The 19588-nt window shown below is 43.5% G+C and overlaps 1 protein-coding gene across 1 annotated transcript; it reads left to right on the top strand.

The window, feature by feature from the left end:
• Nucleotides 1–926: 926 nt before the first annotated feature.
• On the top strand, nt 927–11948 carry MRPL23 (mitochondrial ribosomal protein L23). The gene is made up of 5 exons (XM_032189183.1): nt 927–970; nt 1064–1186; nt 1884–1966; nt 3787–3860; nt 11562–11948. Exons 1-5 carry the CDS (start codon nt 945–947, stop codon nt 11724–11726), a joined length of 471 nt encoding a protein of 156 aa, XP_032045074.1. The 5' UTR covers nt 927–944; the 3' UTR covers nt 11727–11948.
• Nucleotides 11949–19588: the final 7640 nt, after the last annotated feature.

Below are 19588 nucleotides of genomic sequence, written 5' to 3'. Positions count from 1 at the left end.
AAGGAAAGCCAACTCCGTTCTGGGGGAGCTCATATCTGTGGGACAGTCTGGATGCCAAAAGTACTTGAAACAAACTTAAAAGTCTGAGTGCTGAAGGGAATCAAAGAACTGGGTGTAAAGGAATGAATCCACAGGCGCCATAGTTTTCAGTATGCAACATTTCTTAAAAGCATATGTCACAGCACAACACAGATCACCGTTAATTCAAATATTACACTAAAATGTTTATTGAAAACACTTAACCTACATATAGTATTAAAATCCAATAGTGAAGCCTGAATTACTTGGTTATTTTGATGTAGATGTCAAATGGGGCCATGGACACGAAATGGCTGCCACCAAACTCAGGCCGTGGGCTCTTGGTTGCGTGGGGCCTGCTGTTCACTTTGCTGACCTTAGAAGCTCCTGGTTGGAAAGAAGCCTACTGCAGGCTTCTCACCAGGCTTCCTACCAAACTTCTGGCCTTTCCCGGTGCCAGCTTACACACTCTGGTTCACCAGTCAGTGAGGAAAAGAGAATCATGGTGGCGTCCCACCCCACAGCGTGAAGTCAAGGTGGCAGGACAGCAGTCAGGCGCTCAGAGGTGGCTTCCACAGCTCTTGCAGAGCTGCCACCCTGTACCCCCGACACGTCCTGTCCCTCGCACCCCTGGCTTGTCGCTGTCCCACCCTTTGGGGCTGCGCTTCACGAACTCCCTCAGCGACGCCATTTCGCAGCCACGTTTCCCCACCCCTGCCCCGTGCCTAGCGCACCCCAAGCACCGCATCCTCTCTGTGGCGAGGGCGAGACCCCGCTGCCTCCTCTAAGGGCGAATGAGGTGGTAACCACCACACCAAAAAAAATCAAAAATACACAAAAACCACCCTCGTCGCCCCTCCGCTCCAGCAGAGGGCGAGAGCGGGAGCCCCTCCATGGCGGCGGCGCTTCCGGGCCGTGCCGCGGCCATGGCGGCGGGCGGCAGGCGGGCTGTGTGAGCGGGGCAGGGCGGCCGGGGAGGGCCGGGGTCGGGCTCGGTGGGCTTCGTGCCGCTGGCCGGTGTTTTACGGGCGTCCTCTCCCCGCAGGTACCCGCTGTTCCAGCTGGGCGGCCCCCAGCTGCGGATCTTCCGCCCCAACTTCTTCATGCTGGCGGTGCGGCCCGGCGTGCCGCAGCCCGAGGACACGGTGCAGTTCCGCGTCTCCATGGAGTGAGTGCACGGGGAGGGCGGCCGCAGCCCGGCCGCGGGGTGCCCGGGGGTCCCCGCCGCTTCTGGAGCATCCCCCTGCGCCCAAAGCACCCCCCCTGTGGCTGAAGGAAGGGTATTGTGCACCAGGGAGAGCTTTCAGGGCGCTGGGCTAAGCAGGAGCTGTGCTTGGTTCCTCTCGGGGTGCTGGGAGGCTCTGGCTGCCCCGAGGTGGGGTGAGGAGGAAGGGAGAGGTGGTGGAGGTGGCCAGCAGGAGAAGAGGTGGTGTCCAGATGCTAGTTTTGCAGGATTCCTTCGTCCTGGCTGCTCTGCTTCTACATGTAAAGGCCCGCATGCCTGCAACAGGCCCCAGGAACATTAGAAGTCACGTTCAGAAGCTTAGAAAGGATTCTCAGCGCGGGCAGTCAGAAAGCCCACCCTGGCTCCCAGTACAGCAGGCATCTCGTGTTTTGATTGCTGAGGTGCCAGAGAATAAAATGTTCAGCATTATTTCAATTTATGGGCCGTGAATTGCTGTAACAGTGTATGTTCCATGTTGGGTTTATACATCAGTGCAGTGAAGCTACCTTGGTTGAAAGGGGAAGACATACCTATTCCAGACCGTTAACCTGCCTTTAAATACTGTGGCTATGTTCCGAATTTAGTTAAATATTTCTACTTTTCCTTCTTTCTTTCCCCAAAATGTTTTTTTGTTGCCTAGAATGACAAAAGTGGATATCAAGAATTACCTTGAAAAAATCTATAATGTGCCAGTAGCTGCTGTGAGGACCAGAATACAGTATGGTAAGTGCAGTTGAGTAATTCTCAGGGATAAATGCAGTTTACCTTTTCAGCCAGAAGAGGCTTTTCATGACAAAAGGTCTAATAGCTTTCTACAAACTATGTTGCTGGTGGCAACTTCCAGCTCAGTTCTTTTTATTATTGTTACTTAAAACAATTATGTACCACTTCATATGTAGTGCTTCATATTTGAATACTTTTATTAGGTTACAACAAAGTTTATTTTTAAAAATAAAAAAATGAATTTAAAAAGTCTTAAAATCTTGACCTGTATCTAACCCATGACAAATACCTTTGTAGTTGCTACCATTTCTCCTTGAAGACCAGTGGATGTCTCACTTCCAAAGGAACTACTTCATGTATTTTAATAAAATTAGCAATTAAACTTATTTTTTAAGTCTAGGAAATAATAAGAGTTAAGATTACCTAGCATGCACAGAGAGGAGGTGTTATGGTCTAACTAAAGTCGAAATATGTAGAGAAAAAAAATTATTCAATTAGACAAGTACAAAATATCAGAAACACATCTTTACAAACTTTTGGTTTTTCATAACCTGTAGTTACCACATTTCTACTACAGACTCGTATGCTTCCACTTACTGTATTTCTTCCTTGCACTACCATTGCTCAAAAAACCTCACCACCACCACAAAGAACCATTAAAAAGTCATTCTTAATTGAAATTATGTTGAACTCAGACTTGGAACAGAGGGACCCATCTCTGATTGAACTAGGCTAGAATTCTACAAAGTCACATTTACGTGTGAATGCCTCCCTTCCCAGAGTTTCTCTGACTGTATTTTGGATGTAGTGCAAAGTCAGGAATATATTTTTACGTCATGTATGTTTTTGATCACCAGGCAGTGCATTAATCAAATGGAGAGTGACTTGTTTGTTGGGACATCTTTGGTTGGATTCCTCTTTTGCATGCACTAATTCTAGCAAAGGAATTGATTGATGTGTTTATAATGGTAAGAGTAGGGACAAATTCAAAAGGGCATAAGGAAAAAGAGCTGTCGTAGTGAAAAATGGAGAATGAAAGAAAAAGCTTCAAGAGAAGGTTGTAAAAGTCAGAGCATCTAAAATAAGGAAAACATCATCTGCAATGTGTCTATGTAAAAATAAAATTAAATGAAATCCTAAGAGCAAACATGTTATTTCAAACAGCACTGAAAAATTATTGCTTTTGTCCATAAAACTGTCGAGTCCCTCAGTACTTAATGGAAGTGGTGGTAGAATGTCAGGAATAAAAGAGGAAAGGGGCTTAGAACATCTCATAATTCAACAGCTTTAATGTTTGCCTAACATGCAAGGAGTAAATTGAACTTCCCACTCAGTTGTGCTTAGCATACTTTCAGTAAATGAAGGTGCTTTGATTTTTTGGGGTGTAGAATGTAATTTTCTGATAGGTAACGTGTGGAGCCTGCTCATTAGCTGGGCAGTAAAAATTGACAAGTTTGAAGCTGCTTCGTGGTCATTCCATGCTTGTCTTTCTGAAGCAGGTAATGTTGGCAGGACAGTTTATTTCTCCTGCCCCCCTACTCAGAAGACTTGCCTCCTTGCTTTGCAAAATTTGTGACCATGAAGGCACAACAGCTGTCAGCAGCCCACGTCTGGTGATGCCTCCTCTCCTTACATGTCAGCAGTTTACCAACTTCAGTACGTTTTAGTAATTTTGATACTGCTGTGTGGTATCTATGTTGGTGCTGAAGAATTAACCATCTTAATAAATCAAAACTGGTGCCCCCCCCCCCCACCTTGGCCTTGCTTTGGGGTACTTGGAATTCCTGTAAAGTTAAAAATGGGACTGTTCATTTCTGCAGGTGCGAACAACAAGAGGAACCACAAGAATCAGAGAGTGAAGACACCAGATTACAAGGTTGCCTATGTACAGCTGGTGAGTTAATATGGATGCTTGCAGGAAAAGAAGGGGCTCTTTGTCAGCCAAGCTACAAGTAATGCTTGGTGAATTGTCCAATTAGCTGACTGTTTCTTCCACTCCTCTAATGAAGGCATTTTCTTTAATATGTTCCAGAACATATAAAGGCATTCACTAGTTTAAATGACTTAGTTTGACAAACAAATTTAAACAAATTGTTTATTTTCTAGTACCATTTGTGTCTGAGGCCTGTATGTAAGTTAGGGCCTGGTGTCATATGGCGCTGCTTTGTCAGCGAATTTCATGCTGACCCTGTACTCTCCGTGCTGGAAGGTTCATGGCTTGTGTGGTTGATTGCTGAAATGTCCAGTAAGTGAAAGAATATATTGTAAAGGTGGGGAACTTTTTATTAAAGCTCTTTGGATCTCCAAGAAGACTTAAGGCGTATTCCCTGGAGAGCTTTTAGTCATGTCTAACAAGTGTGCTTTGTGGCTAAACTGGGTTCTGAAATGGGTATTGGTTGCCCAGTGGAAAAGGTGCTTCATGTTCTTACAAGTTTCTTTCATAACAGGGGCACATTATAGTTCTGTCTTCTCTTGGGCTTACCTGTCTACAAGTAAGAAAGAAATGCCACCAGTGATAGAAAAGCCCTTCACGTGCCAAAATTACTTTAAAGGAATGCTATTTATGGTTGTAAAACCAAAAGTTCAAAGTTGCTGTTGGCAACACAAGCTCAATGTTACTCTGTCCTGGGACAAGGAGTCAGTGTGGGGGAACATTGCGTGATCTTACAGCATAAAGACTGCGTAAGAATTTGTAAGGACTTGGGGTCAAATTAAAGATGCGTAGACAATGGGAGATCTGATTTATTTTTTTTTTTTAATTTTTGATTTTAAATTAGCTTAGAAAAATATTCTCTAAGCCCTTTCTAGGGAAGGGAGTGGAAAGAAAAATGAGGACTCTGTTTTTGTAGACAGCCCTTATCTTTAAAAGAACAGTATAAAAAACAGCGTTAATAGGAAGTAACGGTTTTATGTTTAGATGAGGACTAAGCTTGATTCACTGTGCTGAAGTTAAAGGCAATGTCATCTTCACCAGGATTTACATTATGATAGTAAAATTCACATGCCTTTTTCAAGGAACAGGCCCTGTGTCAGTAGACAAATTCTCCCTAGTGGAGGGAAAGCTATTACCTGTGCAGGGTTTTTGTCTGTGAAAGTTCAGGTATGACTGATTTATTAAGAACACAGCTGAAGAATTGAATGTCAGGAGTGATTTTGTATTGTACAAGTTGCTTTCTCTGTGTGTTATTCCTTAGTAGGTAATTGCAGGCACTTTACATTGCCATAGCCTCTTGCTGGTGATGGCATTGCTTTTGGAGGCTTGTTCCCCAAGATTGAAGCAGACATGCATCTCTACTGAACCTTGGTCAGTTCTCAACTTTTATTTTCCTATATTTAATGTAGTCTTGTTTCTGTGTCTGCTGAGTTGCGAAGGGAAGCAGTCTGCAACCCACGGATAAATTCAGTGGAAAGCCAAATGCTGCTACTCTATGGAGGAAGCCACTCATTTAAGGCAGTGCCTTTGAATGTTCATTTCAGATCAAACTTCTGAACCTAGAATAGTTGCCATCACCTTGTGGGTAACTGCAGTGGAATGGAGAATGCACAAAGCCCTGTGGTACTGTGGCTGAGGAGTGTTTCTGGTACCTGAGAGAGCAGGTGTCTTTTACTGTGTTGTCCTATCCAGTGACATCATCCTCAGTTTTTAAAGAATGCCATGTTTTCATCTCTCCCATGAATTAGGTTAGGGGACTGCATTTTACTTTTTGTTGTACAGCATCCCGAGTGAGGGAATTCTGACCATTTATCTAGATTTCATCAGTGAAACTTGGTCTGCCTGTTTTCTTTTCACATTGTCCTGTCCTCTTTTCTCTCTTTTCTCTTACTGTTGCTGTCTGTGAGCTCTAACATTTAGGTTTGTCTTTTTTTTTTTTTTTTTTCCCCTCTTTTGTTCTTTGCTTTTCTTCAGTAGTTCTGGTGTCTCAGACAATGAGCTCCTAGTTCTGTGTTCACACCAGCTTTAAACAGTGAGTGAGGCCAGAAACCCAGTGTCATTTCTGAAACTGAAGGTTTTCCCTTCATTCATGGTGTGATTCAGGCCAAAACAGGCCCCATGCAGTCCATTGTTAATATCTGACTAATTTAGGAAAGTTTGGTAACCACTGTAAAACCCATTTTTTCATTAGAATTATTTTGCATCTGCCGTGAGTCAGAGAAGCAGGGCTTTCCCACCATTTTTACCAGCTGTGTTTTCCCTCATTAATCCAGTTTCAAGTTAAAACTGCTTATGACTGGAAAAATAAGTATGTGTTTTTGGAAGGTTTTGGGTTGATCTTCCTGTTGCCCACTAGGTGGAAGTATTGCTCTTCCCAGTGCGACTTGGAAGCGGTCCTGGTGTGGTTTACCTGAATGAAATTGAGTGTATTTCTTATGACTAGTTATGCTTGCCTGCTTCATAAAACATCATCATATGTGTCCCAGCACAACATACGTATCTATTAGCTTACCACAAGTGTCTCAAAGGTGGAGGGTACGTGAAGTCATAGCCGATACACCCTTAGGTGTCAGATTAGTGCCTCAGCTGCTCCATATGTAAGAATTGTTGTCCTTTCCTTTCCAAATACTATTTCTTGGAGATTCAGAGCTGTTTACTTTATTCTCAGGCTGTAACTGGACAAATACATGACCAGTCCAAGCATAATATTTTCACACTAAAAAAATACCTCAAATCATAGAAGGCTGTGGATCAACAATATCTTGCCATTCCAGAGCCTGCCTGCCTTTTTTCCCCTTCTGGAATGTGGTGAGAAAGGTTTAAGTTTAAGGCTTATCAAATGCTACTTTTTAATGCTATTTGATTTTTTAATTAAAAATATGTATCTTTTCCAAGTAGCTAAAATGAAAGTAATTAAGCAGCCTTTCTCTTTACTCAAATAGAGTTGTAATTATCCTAATATTACTAAAAGAAAAAAAAAAAAAAGCCAGTGGGAAACTTTACAGTTGCATCAACATCAGGGAAATTAAAAAAAACAACAACATCCCCTCCTCCTCCTTCACGGTTCTCACTCTGTAGCTCAACAGGTGTTAGCACCCGTGGGAGCTCAACTGTAGACAAGCCTCTGGAATCCAGACCTATTTTTAATTAAACCTGTTTTGAGAAATCTAATGGAGATGGCTGTAAAAAGGAGTCTGACCTTGTCAACATTAGGACTAACACCTATTTAGCTGCATGAATGATGGCACCGGTGGGAACATTTTTGCAAATGTTTTCTCCTCAAACCCAGCCTAGTGTGTCCTGTATGTTCTTATTAATTAACCCATTTGCACATCAGATGTGACAGCAGTTTTCATTTGACATGTAATGAATTCAGAGGAAACTTGGATGCCCTGTGTGCTGTGTCATTCCTGCGTGGGTTCTGCAGTTGCTTTCAGTGCTGTTCTGCCATACGTTTTAACATCAGATGTTACCAAGTGCAATAGGAGGAGAATTGTTGAAATGCACTGGATTATTAAACTGAGCTGCATTTGCTGCTACTGCTGGACTGAATCCCGTGCTGTTGGGAGTCCAACATTTTTTTAGTTAACGATACTATAAACATCACTTTTCTCCTAATTCTGAAGGACAGTAGTAAGTGCTTCAATTATCTAAATAATCAGAAGACCTCACAGTTGTTTACATGATCAGTGTTTGCTGCGTCATTCCTACACAATAATATCTGTGCTGACCTTCCATTCCTAAACTTTTCAGAGGACGCAAAGGTCAGAAAGTACAAGTGAGTTTGTGCTGGATAATCCTCCTAGCAATTTTCTGACATGAGGCTCAGCAGTGGAAAGGCTAACACTTGACTTCATAGGCCTAATTGTGGTCACTTAACCTCCCATTAAAATGAATGGAGGCAATTTGTACCACTTCATGTTGTAACTCCTTCTGCAAACTCAGAGAAACAAGGTGTGTTTTCAACCTTTATAACCAAAAAGACTTGACATCTAAGATGAAAATATGTTTGGTGCTTAGGTCTCTTGTTATCTTGAAGGGTTTTAGTATTTAATAAAGGAATCCTCTTAAGACCATGTATATAAATCAGTTTTACATTTGGGTACGGCTGAAACGAGGATTAGATTTGTGCAGGAGCAGAAGTTTAATGGCTCCCATTTCTGCAATCTAAACACTGGACCACACATCTCACTTATACATAACCTTAGAATTTGTAGAAAGAAGGGAGGTCTCTGGGAAGGCCCTAAATTTAGAATACCGACATGTAAAATCATCACAATGACTTTATTTTTAGGTGCTTTAATAATGCTTCTATGACTTCATTGCTCCATTTATTTATTTATCTTTCTTTGTCTAACATTATAAGAGCTCATTTAGATATTAGAGGATGTGGAGGGAGAGCTTATCCTGACAGACTCCAGAGGTATCACCTCACGTTGCTGTACTGCTGGTAAAACAATTTTTTCACCATCCAATTCCAAGACAGACTAAATTATCTGAGTAAAATAGCTTTTTTTTTTTTTCTTTTTTTTTTTCCCCAGTGTTTGTCTTTTTTATGGTGCTTTCTTTTAGCACAACTGTCAGAAAAGAGGCTGCTCTCATCTCCACTTTTCTCTGTGCTTCTGACTAAGGTAACTGTGCTGGCAGAAGTTCTAAACAAAGACCTAATCCTAGCTTTTTCAGAGGCCATTTCAGTTTATGAATTTCAATAAATCAGTGATGAAAGGGGAGACTGGTTAAACAGCTTGCAAAAGGTAAAACATTGAATAAATGTAAGGGTTAGGAATAAGAATGCAAAATTTTGCTTCCTAGTTAAATATGCCAGTAGTTCATGCTCTAGCAGTTTGGAAACCAAGTAAAACACCCACACTGATGAACGAAGTAGAAATTCAGTTGTTTGCTTTATTTTGGTTAGGATTTCATTTGAAGGAGGCATTTAACTTAGCTGGCAGATGGTTGCTGTCGGGAAGGGAAAACTTACAAAGAAAAAAGTCTACTTTAAGCAGGACTGCATAAGGGAGTGATATCCCTCTATTCCTGTGGTAGGCATTGTTTTGAGAAGGTGGCATATGAGCTAAACAACTGGTAGCCTCTGGCATCATGCTGAAGATGCATCGAATGTAAATATGCCTGGATAGACTCTCAGCCTTTTATGTAAGTCGATGCCTTTTGGTATTTTTGAAATTTTGAAATACCCAAGATGAAAACTAGCTACTGAGCATGCACAACAGCTATTTTTCATACAGCTTTCATCACTCCAGAGTCTTACAGTGCAGTGTTACTGCATAGTATTGTTACTTAAGATTTATCAACCTTCAGTTCTCAGGGTGTAATGTCTTGGCTGTTTCGAATCGTGTCTGGCTGCCAGCCAAGATCAGAATTTCTTCACAAAACAAGAGCTGGAAAGAGCCAACTTGTCTGTGCTGATTTTGATTTATTAAAAGACTCCAGATACAGATTGACATTTTCAGCTCAATATTTGACTTTCACCAGCCTTGAAATGGGAACTGTGAGCACTTTGATAAACAGCTGAAAGGTTTGCCTGGTTTCACTATAGTTTCTGTGCATATCCTTTTTAGTTTTTTTCCTCTTTTAAAAATAATGACTGTTTTGCAATGCTTAGTGAATTAACCATGAACGTTGTTAGTATGCTTTAGGGACAGCTTTCCTTCACTCTCCAATAAGAGCAGTGCTTTGGTGCTGGAAGCATACCAGAATGGAAGTGCTGCATAACAAGAACAGCCCCTTACTACACTGTTACCAACATAAATAGTTCTCAAATTTTCAGTGTAGGTGGTATGCCTACCATGTTAGCCTGAATTGTTTTCCAACTTGTTTCACTAAAATGGCTTCCTCTCCAGGATGGATGAGTCCTTAGAATCGGCCTCCTCTGTCCTATGGGTCCCACAGGGCTGAGCAACCTGCCTGCAGTGCAATTAAAATACAGTAATTTTTTGTAATGTAAACAAATTCTTTTCCAAATGCTTGAGTGTGCCAAACTCTTGGGTAGCCCTTTGCCTCAAGGGTGCTTGCTGCTGATCCTACTACAGGAAGAGCATCAGTAGGCTATGGCGTTGGGATTGTTCAAGGCCATTGATAAGGCCTGTTGCTGTGCCTCAAAATGGAGCTATGCTTCAGTTGTCATAGGACAGCTATTATAAGCATACCTGGTGGTAGTTTACAGGTACAAAAGAGTTGAAACCCCCGAGTGTATGGTGTGGAAAGGAAAACCATGATTTGTTCCACTTGATCTTATCCAGGCTAGAATCTAGGAAAGCGCAATGTACACAGCAGCTCCCTTGTTGTTTTTGTAGTATGGTCAGGCTCTTAGGAAACCCCCAAGAAGTATGCACTACAAAAACAACCGGAGCATTGCTGGGTATGAGTTGATATTTCCTAGATTCTAGTCTGGATAAGCTCAACTGGGATAAGTCATGGTTTTTCTTTCCAAAGTGTATGCTTGAGGTTTAAATTCTTTCACACCTGTAAATGACCCTGTTGAGTGTATATGGCTAAATGGAACATAGCACACATTCAGCTGGGTTAGGGACATGGTGGCAGGGTTTTTTTTAATTTAATTATGTCACATTTCTTATCTCAAAATGCAGCATAGGTAGCCGTGTTGCGGAAGGCTTATTTTATCTCTTTTGTGGAACCATTTTGTAACTGGGCCTCTGGTTCAGTTATTTTTATTGCACAAATAGAAAGAGTGGCTGACCTGAAAAAACTGTGTTCCTCTGAAGCAATTGCATGCTTTTGTTGAGATTTCTATATGTAGTATTCTGCCAGAGAAGTTAATGTATGATAAGATTTGTAACTATTCCGGAGAATAATTTTAAGAGTTATGAGCTATCAGTTATGAGTTTTATTATGCGGAGTCCCATATGGAATGCAAAGGAATGGAAGGGTGATACTGTTGAGTTTAATGAAGTTGTGCTTAGTGCAAACACCACTAAAAAGTAAGTAGATAATGTTAATGGGATAGAACATTTCCACAGAATAATGGTTTCCTGCTGTTAGATAAAAACCAGAAACCAAGCAAATGTTTATTTTCCAAGTGGGAGACATAGATCTGATGATGATGTTACACTAAAATGACTTGTCTGTTAGGCAGAATGACTGATGCAGATGTAATCACTTTAATCTCATCAGTGATGTATTAGACAGATTGTTCCCACTGTAATTATTTTACACTGCAGACTTTATTCCTGTTGATAAGAGACCTCTGATATCTGTTACTCTGTATTCCCACATTACACCCCATAGTAACAGCTGCTAGGTCTGTTCTTTCTGATCCTTAGACAAGATTTAAACAGCTATAGCTGCGACTCATACCCAAAGTATTAATATAATGAATGCTTGCCCTGCCTGTATTTCCTCTGATGGTATGACTTTAACAAAATTACTTACTTTGCTCGTCTTGCTTTTACGGTGTGGCTCCTACAACATCTCTGAGGTGGTTCAGCATCTTGAAGATGTGTCCATCTCCTGACCATTCATTCTGTAAAGAAAGATGCCAGTGTCTTAATTTGCACACAGAAGAGAAGAGGCTGAAAGTTAGCTTGTGGAGGAGGGATATATGTGTATCTTGGGGAGAGCAGTGGAAAGAGATCTTGGGAGTGCCTCTTAAGGCACCGTTTTGACCATTTGTTTTCTTTTTAGGGCAAAGGACAAACCTTTCAGTTTCCCAACCTGTTTCCAGAGAAAGAACAAGACGAAGAAGCTCAATCTTTTGATGACTTCAGGAAGAAATATCTAGAGAAAGAGCAGAAGATCCAGAAGGGTGACCCCAGACGAGGTGGAGTTCCCGATTGGTTTGGACTTTGATGCCAGCCAGCTTGATGAACAAGCCAGCTGCCTTTCTGTAGGCTCAGAGGAATTTTGGTCAGCAGAACTTGAACTCTCCTCTTCTTGTAATGACCAAGGGTTTATTCTTGAGCAGACCTTGCTAGAGTGTCTTTTTTCCTGGCTATTTATGCACGACTACAACAAAATGGCCCTAAAGAAATAAAAAGGTAAAATAAATCTGCATCAGATCTTCCCTGTGAACTTGTGGACCATTTCTGAAATGTGGAATTGCTTCTTGTTTCTGAATGAGAGTGTTACTGTGCTTACCTTGTTTCTGCTTCTACAGGTCATTTGAGTGGAAGTAGGAGGCGTTTCATTTGTCAAGTTAAGTGTGGTTGGCATTGAATGTTACTTAAAAATGGCAGGATAAGACAGCTGGAGGTGGACAAGAAAACTTGTAGGTTATTAGACTGTAGGCTCAGGATGTAGGGTTCCCTTATTATCAGTTATGGTGTCTTTTACTATCCTGTGCATTGCCTTTCTTCCAAAGTGACCCCCTTTCCTGGGGATGCGTATGTAGCCTGATTTCACTCCTGCGTTAATGGCCGTGTGGCATTTTGGGGCAGGTTTTATTGGATAGGCTTGTGGCTGGGCATGTGTGTGATCCCCAGAAGCTTCAGGGAATGGACAGACACAGTGCAGTCTTTGCTGGCTGTTGTGCAATGCAGGTAGTTGCCTTCTGTGACCGCTCTGCCCCAGGAACGTTTCAGGGCACAGTTGTGCTAGTATTCCTTCCCCTGCCCACAGCTACCTTGCAGTGCTGGCAAGAGTCCTGTGTAGACACAGTTGTATTGGCATAAAAATGCTTCTGCAAGTGTAGACTGCTTTGTGCTCCGGACTAGTAAAAAGACTCTTTTTACTTCTTCTGGTGCAACTCCCTTTACTTCCAAGTTGCTGATGCCAGGGCAGTGGTAGAACTTTTCTAGGCCTTCAGGGCTGCCACGTTTATTTTTTTTTTGTTTCTTGGCTCTGCAGCTGTTTTTCCTTGCTCTGATGAGGATATTTCCTCTTTGCCTTTGTCAAGGAACGTGCTCTGCCAGTGTGTCAGAAACAGTCGGGGGGGAAGGAGGGCCAGGAAGGACTTTGCTGTGGATAGAAGGAAGGATGCATTTCTGCAGGCCATTGGCCACAGTGCCAGCACGTGCAGGGTTAAACACCCAGCTAAAGTTTCCCTTGCTTCTGAATGCTGCCACTCAGAGCAATTGGCAGGGCAGTGAATGAGCCCTCGCCTTGCCTTGAATGCTTCTACCGGGTGCTCTCCATTATTGTTCTGTGTCTGAACTTCTTGTTTGGACAGCTAGCAAGATGTTTACAAGGAAACAGCTGTTCCCCAGAGAGGCAATCCAAGTAGGATTTTACGCACCCCCTTCTGTTCATTAGTCGCCTCTTTCCCCCTGCTACTTCCCCTCTGCGCGACAGTCCATCTCCTTCTGCGGTTTGTTGCTTACAGCTTCAGTGATTCTCCCACCCTCCTCTTTGTCCAGCTTCCAGGGGGGATCTGCACGATGGTCTGTGTAAGTTAGCTGGTGCTTAGAGAGATGCTCTCAGAGAGGAGGGAGATAAGGGAGGATTTGCTACTCCTAGCCTGCCAGCAGTTACAATAGTAGATGTGGAAAAATACTGAGTTCTCCGAAAACAGCCCGGGTGTTTGGCATATCTGCAAAGCCAACACTTCCAGAGTTTTGTAGCGACATGTAAAACTCCAGGTTAAATCAGGAGCTGACCTGCAGTTTTAAAGCAGGAGGACTGAACTTGTCTAGATAAAAGGGTTTCTCTCCTGCAGTACACAGTTTTCCCCGCAGCCCTCCTTCCTTTATTTGTGTTTTGGTTTTGTTTTTTAATGGGGTTGTTTTTCAAACTCTCACCTCCATTTAGAATAATGGGGCTGGGGCTTTGCCTCTATGGTATAATATTATAGAGTTTGCTATTTTTTCATCACTTTCCTTTGTGGTGGCTTCCAATATAGGTAACTCCATCTTCACCATGGTGATGATAAAATGAAAAGAGTTCATCTAGTGCTGCCATATATCTTCCTAGCTGGCTGGTCAGCCTTGAGCAAGCAAACAGTCAGGTATGTGATAGTTCTGGATGAGTGAGGCTGTGCTCCATGTGGTAGGTGTAACAGCAAGTAATATATTAACCATCAGCCTCTCTGCCTTCCCTGTTGTGATCCTCAGGAGAGGTTGGAGTCACCAGCTCCTGTACTGGCATTGAGAACCCAAGCTGAGAGGAGTTTATTTGCAGTACCAAATATGCGCTAGGCTGAGTGAGTATCAAAAGTCACAGGGCAGGTCTACTGTGCTTTGCTGCTCTGATTTCTTCATGGGTAATTAATTTTTAGCTCATGTTCAAAACAGGTTTCTGACTGGAGTGACACAAAAGGACAGAAATAGAGATATGAGTGTACCCGTATCTATATGAAGTTGCTGCAACCTAATTCTGGCAGATATTCAAGCTACTTGAGAGAGAACTTTTGTTACCAGCTACCTCTAAGCTAGTATACCTGTGAAATTAAGGTAAGGTTTAAAAAAAGAAAATTCAAAGCCCTGTTTGCTTTGATGCTCCAGATTGCCATGGAAGCAGGATTATGAAGATGCCAACTCCTTCCAGTCCCTTGTTGGCCAGTATTTTAGAGGAAGTGCCAGTTCTTAATATAACATGGTGCTTCACTGGTCTGTACAGGTAGGTTAGAAGATAATGCAAGCAGTGCTTGAATACGAAGTCAGGGTTTGTGCCACGTATCAGAGAAGCACAGCAGATGAGTGATGAAGCGAGGAGAACAAGGGATCACGTTCTGTAGCTGCGTTGACTGAATCATGCTCGTTCCAGCACATCCTGATGTTTTGGGTGATGCAAGGGTTCGGCAGATCCTGTGAGCAGCCCTGTTTTCAGAGGTGTCGAGCTGTCCTTGGCAATGTCCACAGCCGTACCTGCGGGCTGGGGGTTCACATAGACGTATGAGTAACTTCTCCAAGGACCAAAGTAATGACTTGGTTGAAGGGGCTGATGCTCGCTGTGATGCAGGAGAAGCCACGTCCTGCACTTGGCGTGCACGGCTCTGCAGCTGCTGGCTGCGGTGACGTGCAGGGGAGGTGCTGAGCGCAGTTTTGTTCCCCTCTGTACGTGTGCAACCCCCCTAAGAGAGCAGTGTGCTGGAACAGTCAGCGGATGCGCAGTTGTCTGCGTAGGCCACTCCGGTGGAGAAAGGCACCCAGCTACGATCAGGGTTGTCTCAGCAATGCCAGTATGCTTCAGAGGGAACGTGCAGTTGCTTTTTTGTTTGATTGTATTTATTATTTTTTAAAATCAAACTGAAATGAGCTGCAGAGACAGTGACTTCATAGACTGGTTTTATTAATATTACAGTTTTGACACGAGTTTTCCTTTGTAGCTCCTGCTCAGGTCCTGCTGATAGGTTCCTTGTGGATCATGTTAAGAATATGTGGGTGTGTACAGGTGATAAAATTCCCATGTCTTCTAACCTCTTGTCACCTGAGCCTTACCACATGACCTCAGAGAGCGCAAATTGTTTATTTTCACAGCTAACTTGAAGTAGAAAGACACATAGTGCAGCTCAGCTGGTAAGTCACAGTTTCATCTTTTGTGTATAAGCCACCCCATGTCAGAAATGAAATATATCCTGCAGTTCAGTCTTCTGCATCATTCCCCCTTTGGTAGGCTACTGGGTGGCTAAGAGAAGAGAAAAGGCTAAATAAAATAAATGATGGGGAAAAAGTAAGTGCAACCTTGTGGTGTATTCCAGGGAAGGCGTATAGTAATCTATTTAGCAAATATTCCTGCTCTGTATAATGGAAAGCCACATCGCTGAGAGGGTAAATGGCTCTCTTTTGAGGGTGAATATGGCTAGGAATGGATCATTTAGAGCTTCAGATACCTGCTTCCATGCTGGGACTCCCTAAGTATGGCTCTGCTGACAGAAAGGTATTCAACAGTCTAATCTGTTTGGGCCCATTGTTGGTAGCACTTCTGAATGAATGAAGTAGTGGGAAAACTATGCTTACTTTATCCAAAGTGGTCTTGCTGTGGAAACTGTTCATGGCTGGAAAATTCCTGGTCCATCCAGGTTATCCCAATTTTATGGGAAAAAAATGAAAAAAATATTTTACTTGTTTTAGTTCTCAGGTTGTAAGAGACTTGCTTCTTCAGCGCTGGCCTGTTTGTGGAATGGCTCGCAGAGAGCGGGAAGGGCTGGGTAGAGGACGTCTGCTCACTGTGTGAAACAGGGCAAGGTACACAAAGCGAGCACTATTTTTGCTAGAAGGACTGAAAGCCATAAAACCGTTATCTTGACAATGCTGCTTTCTACTAAAGTGGAGTTCAAGGACTGCTTGGAGTCCAATTTAAAACAGTTGTCTGAAAATGGCTTTCCAGACATGAACCTTTGCTTATATGCCAAGGCTCACAGGCACCATGGCTAAAAAGGAACATTGTGATAATCCTTTTTGACCTCCTGAATAACACAGATCATAAAATTTCATGCCGTAGTTTCTGTGCGTAGGCCAGAAGCTTGCGGTTGAATGTTACCTGGAATGGATTTCAGTGCTTGAACCTGACAAGTGTTGCAGGACCGAGTGAATTTCCTTGAATAAGCTGGGCCCAAGCAGGCTGAAAGTCAGCAACGTGTTGTCATCTGACCTGTGAATTTCTTAAAGTAGTTGTAATGGGGAAAAATGAGCATTGCTGTTTAGGATTCGTGTGTTTGTGGAGAAGAGAGGTAATTTTTATAAATATTATTTCCTTTAAATGTGAAAGGCTTTAGAGTAGCTAAGATGACATCCTTGCCGAGCCATTTCTTTTAGAGTGACTTATGGCTGTTTAGACAGATTTTAGCTCTTTGTATACACTATGGCTTATCAAAGTGTGCGCTGCTGTTATGGGCATGCCCAGCTTGCAGAATGCAGGAGATACCTCATCTTCATTTATTTTGGGGCCTGAGAACACTGGAATTGGGGCCTGATGCGAAACTGGTTGCTGTAATTACAAAACATAAGTAATTACCAGTCTCTTAACCTTTCCTGCCTTCAGCTGTGCTAAGGGCAATGAATGGAAAGTAATTACCATTTGGAGTATTCACGCAGTCCCCAGTTAGGCATTTAATTTTCTTCTGTGGTGACTGGGACTTCAGAAAGCATCTTTAGGCCACTCGTGGTATTCTAGGTAGGCAGGTCTTGCTTGGGGTCTGGCCCTTACTTAATGCTGTCTGTGCTTCATTTTTGCAAAGTTTTGGGGTTAGGAGTCAGACCAGTGTCAGTGATTCAGGGCTTGGAAAAGTTCCTTTCCTTAAAAAAAGGCTGGGGAAACTCCCTCTGTTGCATCGTTGTGGTTTAGAAGCACTTGAACTGCTGTCCATGTGTACGTACCTGGAAACAAAAAATTCCAGAGAGGCAAAACGTAATTGAGCATAGCAAGCGATGGTGCAGCAAAGGAAGCGAAACAAGCCGTCTAGGAGGGGGATGGCAGTGGGGTTGGCAAGCGGAGGGAGAGGGCAGGGAATTGCTCTGGGTCGGGTGGTGCATTTGCAATGAGCCAGCGCTGGAAATGGAGAGCTGGTGAAGGCCTCGTAGGTCATGCAGTCCATCTCCTCAGACGGGCTGCTGCGGACGGGGCCGTGCCAATGCTCACACACATGGCAAACCCAGTGTGTGGTGTGTCACAACAGCTGTCAGAGACCGGTCGTCATACCCAGAGTCTCTAAACATCCTGTTTATCCCTGCAAGGAGGAACACTTGATTGAAAGATAAATACCAAAAAAAAAAAAAAAAACAACAACCCAACAACCAAAACTGGTGCTAGGAACAACATTTGCCCTTGGGCTAACAAACCTGAAAACAAAAGAAAATAAACAGAGGATGGAGGCAAACAGATTTCCACACAAGGCCAGATTCTAAAAGGGATTTAGGAGCTTAGCTTGTTTTGGCATGCCTGAAAAAGAAAAAGCCGTCTGGGTGCCAGGACTCTTCGGGCTCCGTGTGCGTGCGCCTGCGTCCGGGGAAGGACGGGGTGGCTGCAGCGGTGCGAGGGGGACTGGAGGAAGCTCTGTGCAGGGTCACCCCCAGGGCATAGTTTGCACATTTAAATTTTTTTTTTGAAAAATTGAACATGCCGAAAAAAAAATCTCCAAGTTGGCAGTGAGATTTTTTTTTTTTTCTTTCTTCCCCCTCTGTTTGTTTGTTGTTCATTTGTCGCTGCACGGGAGGTCTGTTTACTTTGCTCAAGAGAATGAGGGACCCAAGAGACGCAGCTCTGCATGCAAAGCTTTTATGGAGGGGCTAGGGGAAGAGAAGGGGAGGAACTTTCCAGGCCCTTATGAAACAGAGCTGCAAGAGCTTGTGGACCATTTTGTTTGCTGCTTTGCCTCATGTTGGGCCTGATGCTACTGCTTGTGCAGGCATAGTTGTGCCATGGACATCCAAGGTGGGCCTCACTGTTAAGGGCTGCTCAGGCAAACCTTGACAGGGGGAGCATGAGGAGGCCTGAGAAGCCCTTGGGCCTGGCCTTGGGGCTTGGAGCAGTCACCTAACACTACTAATCCCCCTCTGCCTGCAGGAACCTCTGGTGGGTTGCTTTCAAGCCAGATGTGCAGCTCTCTCCCACCCCCTTGCCATTAACCCTTCTGAATCAATTGGGCCTGGAGCTTGAGGTGGCTTCCCCTGTGCCATGATTGCTAGAGATTGTGTCCCAGCTGCACGAGGGGAGTGGGGATCTGTGGTACTGCTCCCTTCCTTCCAGCTGGCATCTCACAAGGCAAGGCAGTTTTGTCTAGCTGCCCTTCCTCGTGTCTTACAAGGCTAGAAACTCAAACAGCAGGGAGAAAACTAAGGGTGCTGAGTGAGGGAGGTGAATGTCTTTAGGTTAACAACCAGGCACATCCCTTGGGGTGCTTCTTTCACATGTGTTCTCGTTTCTGAGCGCTGAGAGTGACGGCATGCAGCGGGCAGCTTACTGCAGTGTGCGGTAAAAAGAAATGCGCCTGATGAAAGTGATGGATAATTCAGCTGGAACAGACTTGAGAGCGACGCGGTGTTCTGCCATTTGTAGTTTTCTTACCCTTCTTTACCCTTTTGGCTTGTAAGATGCCAGAAACCGATGGGTCTGCCTGTAACCTCAGTCTTGTTCTCAAAGCAGCTCTTTTGTAGCACTTCTTTGTTCTTTTGTACAGTGTTGGTGCAGAGCAGAAAGGAGAAACTTTGACTGGTAGGAGCTGAGTGCTTTTATCCGTTTTCTGTTGTAACCAATAAGAAAATTGCTCAACAGTCCCGGGACTTCTTTCTGTGTTGTAAAGGATCCCTTTCATACTGGGACACACCATGTTATCTTGCCAACTCTGTCTCCAAATGGAGGGAGAGCTGAGGAACCAGCTGTGACTGTAGTTGAGGAAAGAAAACAAGACCTCTTGTGCAAAGTGATTGAAGACCCCGTAAGTACTCATTCTAGAAGCAGAGGGAAGGTGATTAGAGATGAGCCATTCAGAAGTACCTCCCTTTGAAATGTATGTAAGTGGGGACTGTCAGAGAAACAAAAAAGAGGGCAAGATAGAAACTGTCACAGAAGTATTTTCACTCGACACTGGGTTAGGTTGGTGTTGTGCAATTCCTTGCCACAGAACTTCAGGGCCAAGAACTTTGCTGGATGCCGACACACTCTGGCTGTTTCTGTGGATAACCGAGATATCAAAGAGCTAATGGTAATATTAAAAGAACAAGAGCTTTGGGAAGTCGTCAGTGCCACATGCGTCAAGGCATAAGCTGACTCCAGCAGATGGAGGTGGGGATAGGAAGAGACTTATTTCCTCGGGAAGCAAAATAGCCTGTGAGCTGTCT

Source organism: Aythya fuligula, chromosome 5 (assembly GCF_009819795.1).
Source record: "Aythya fuligula isolate bAytFul2 chromosome 5, bAytFul2.pri, whole genome shotgun sequence".
Classification (NCBI taxonomy): domain Eukaryota; kingdom Metazoa; phylum Chordata; class Aves; order Anseriformes; family Anatidae; genus Aythya; species Aythya fuligula.
Note: the sequence above shows the minus strand (reverse complement) of the source record. Positions and strands in the feature narration are given on the sequence as shown.

What these genes read in the sequence shown, in the direction of transcription:
- MRPL23 (XM_032189183.1), top strand. Translation starts at nt 945, where the DNA reads ATGGCGGCGGGCGGCAGGCGGGCTGT. An exon ending in GCGGGCGGCAGGCGGGCTGT is followed by an intron (nt 971 to 1,063) that starts GTGAGCGGGGCA and finishes CTCTCCCCGCAG; the next exon opens with GTACCCGCTGTTCCAGCTGG. An exon ending in CAGTTCCGCGTCTCCATGGA is followed by an intron (nt 1,187 to 1,883) that starts GTGAGTGCACGG and finishes TTTGTTGCCTAG; the next exon opens with AATGACAAAAGTGGATATCA.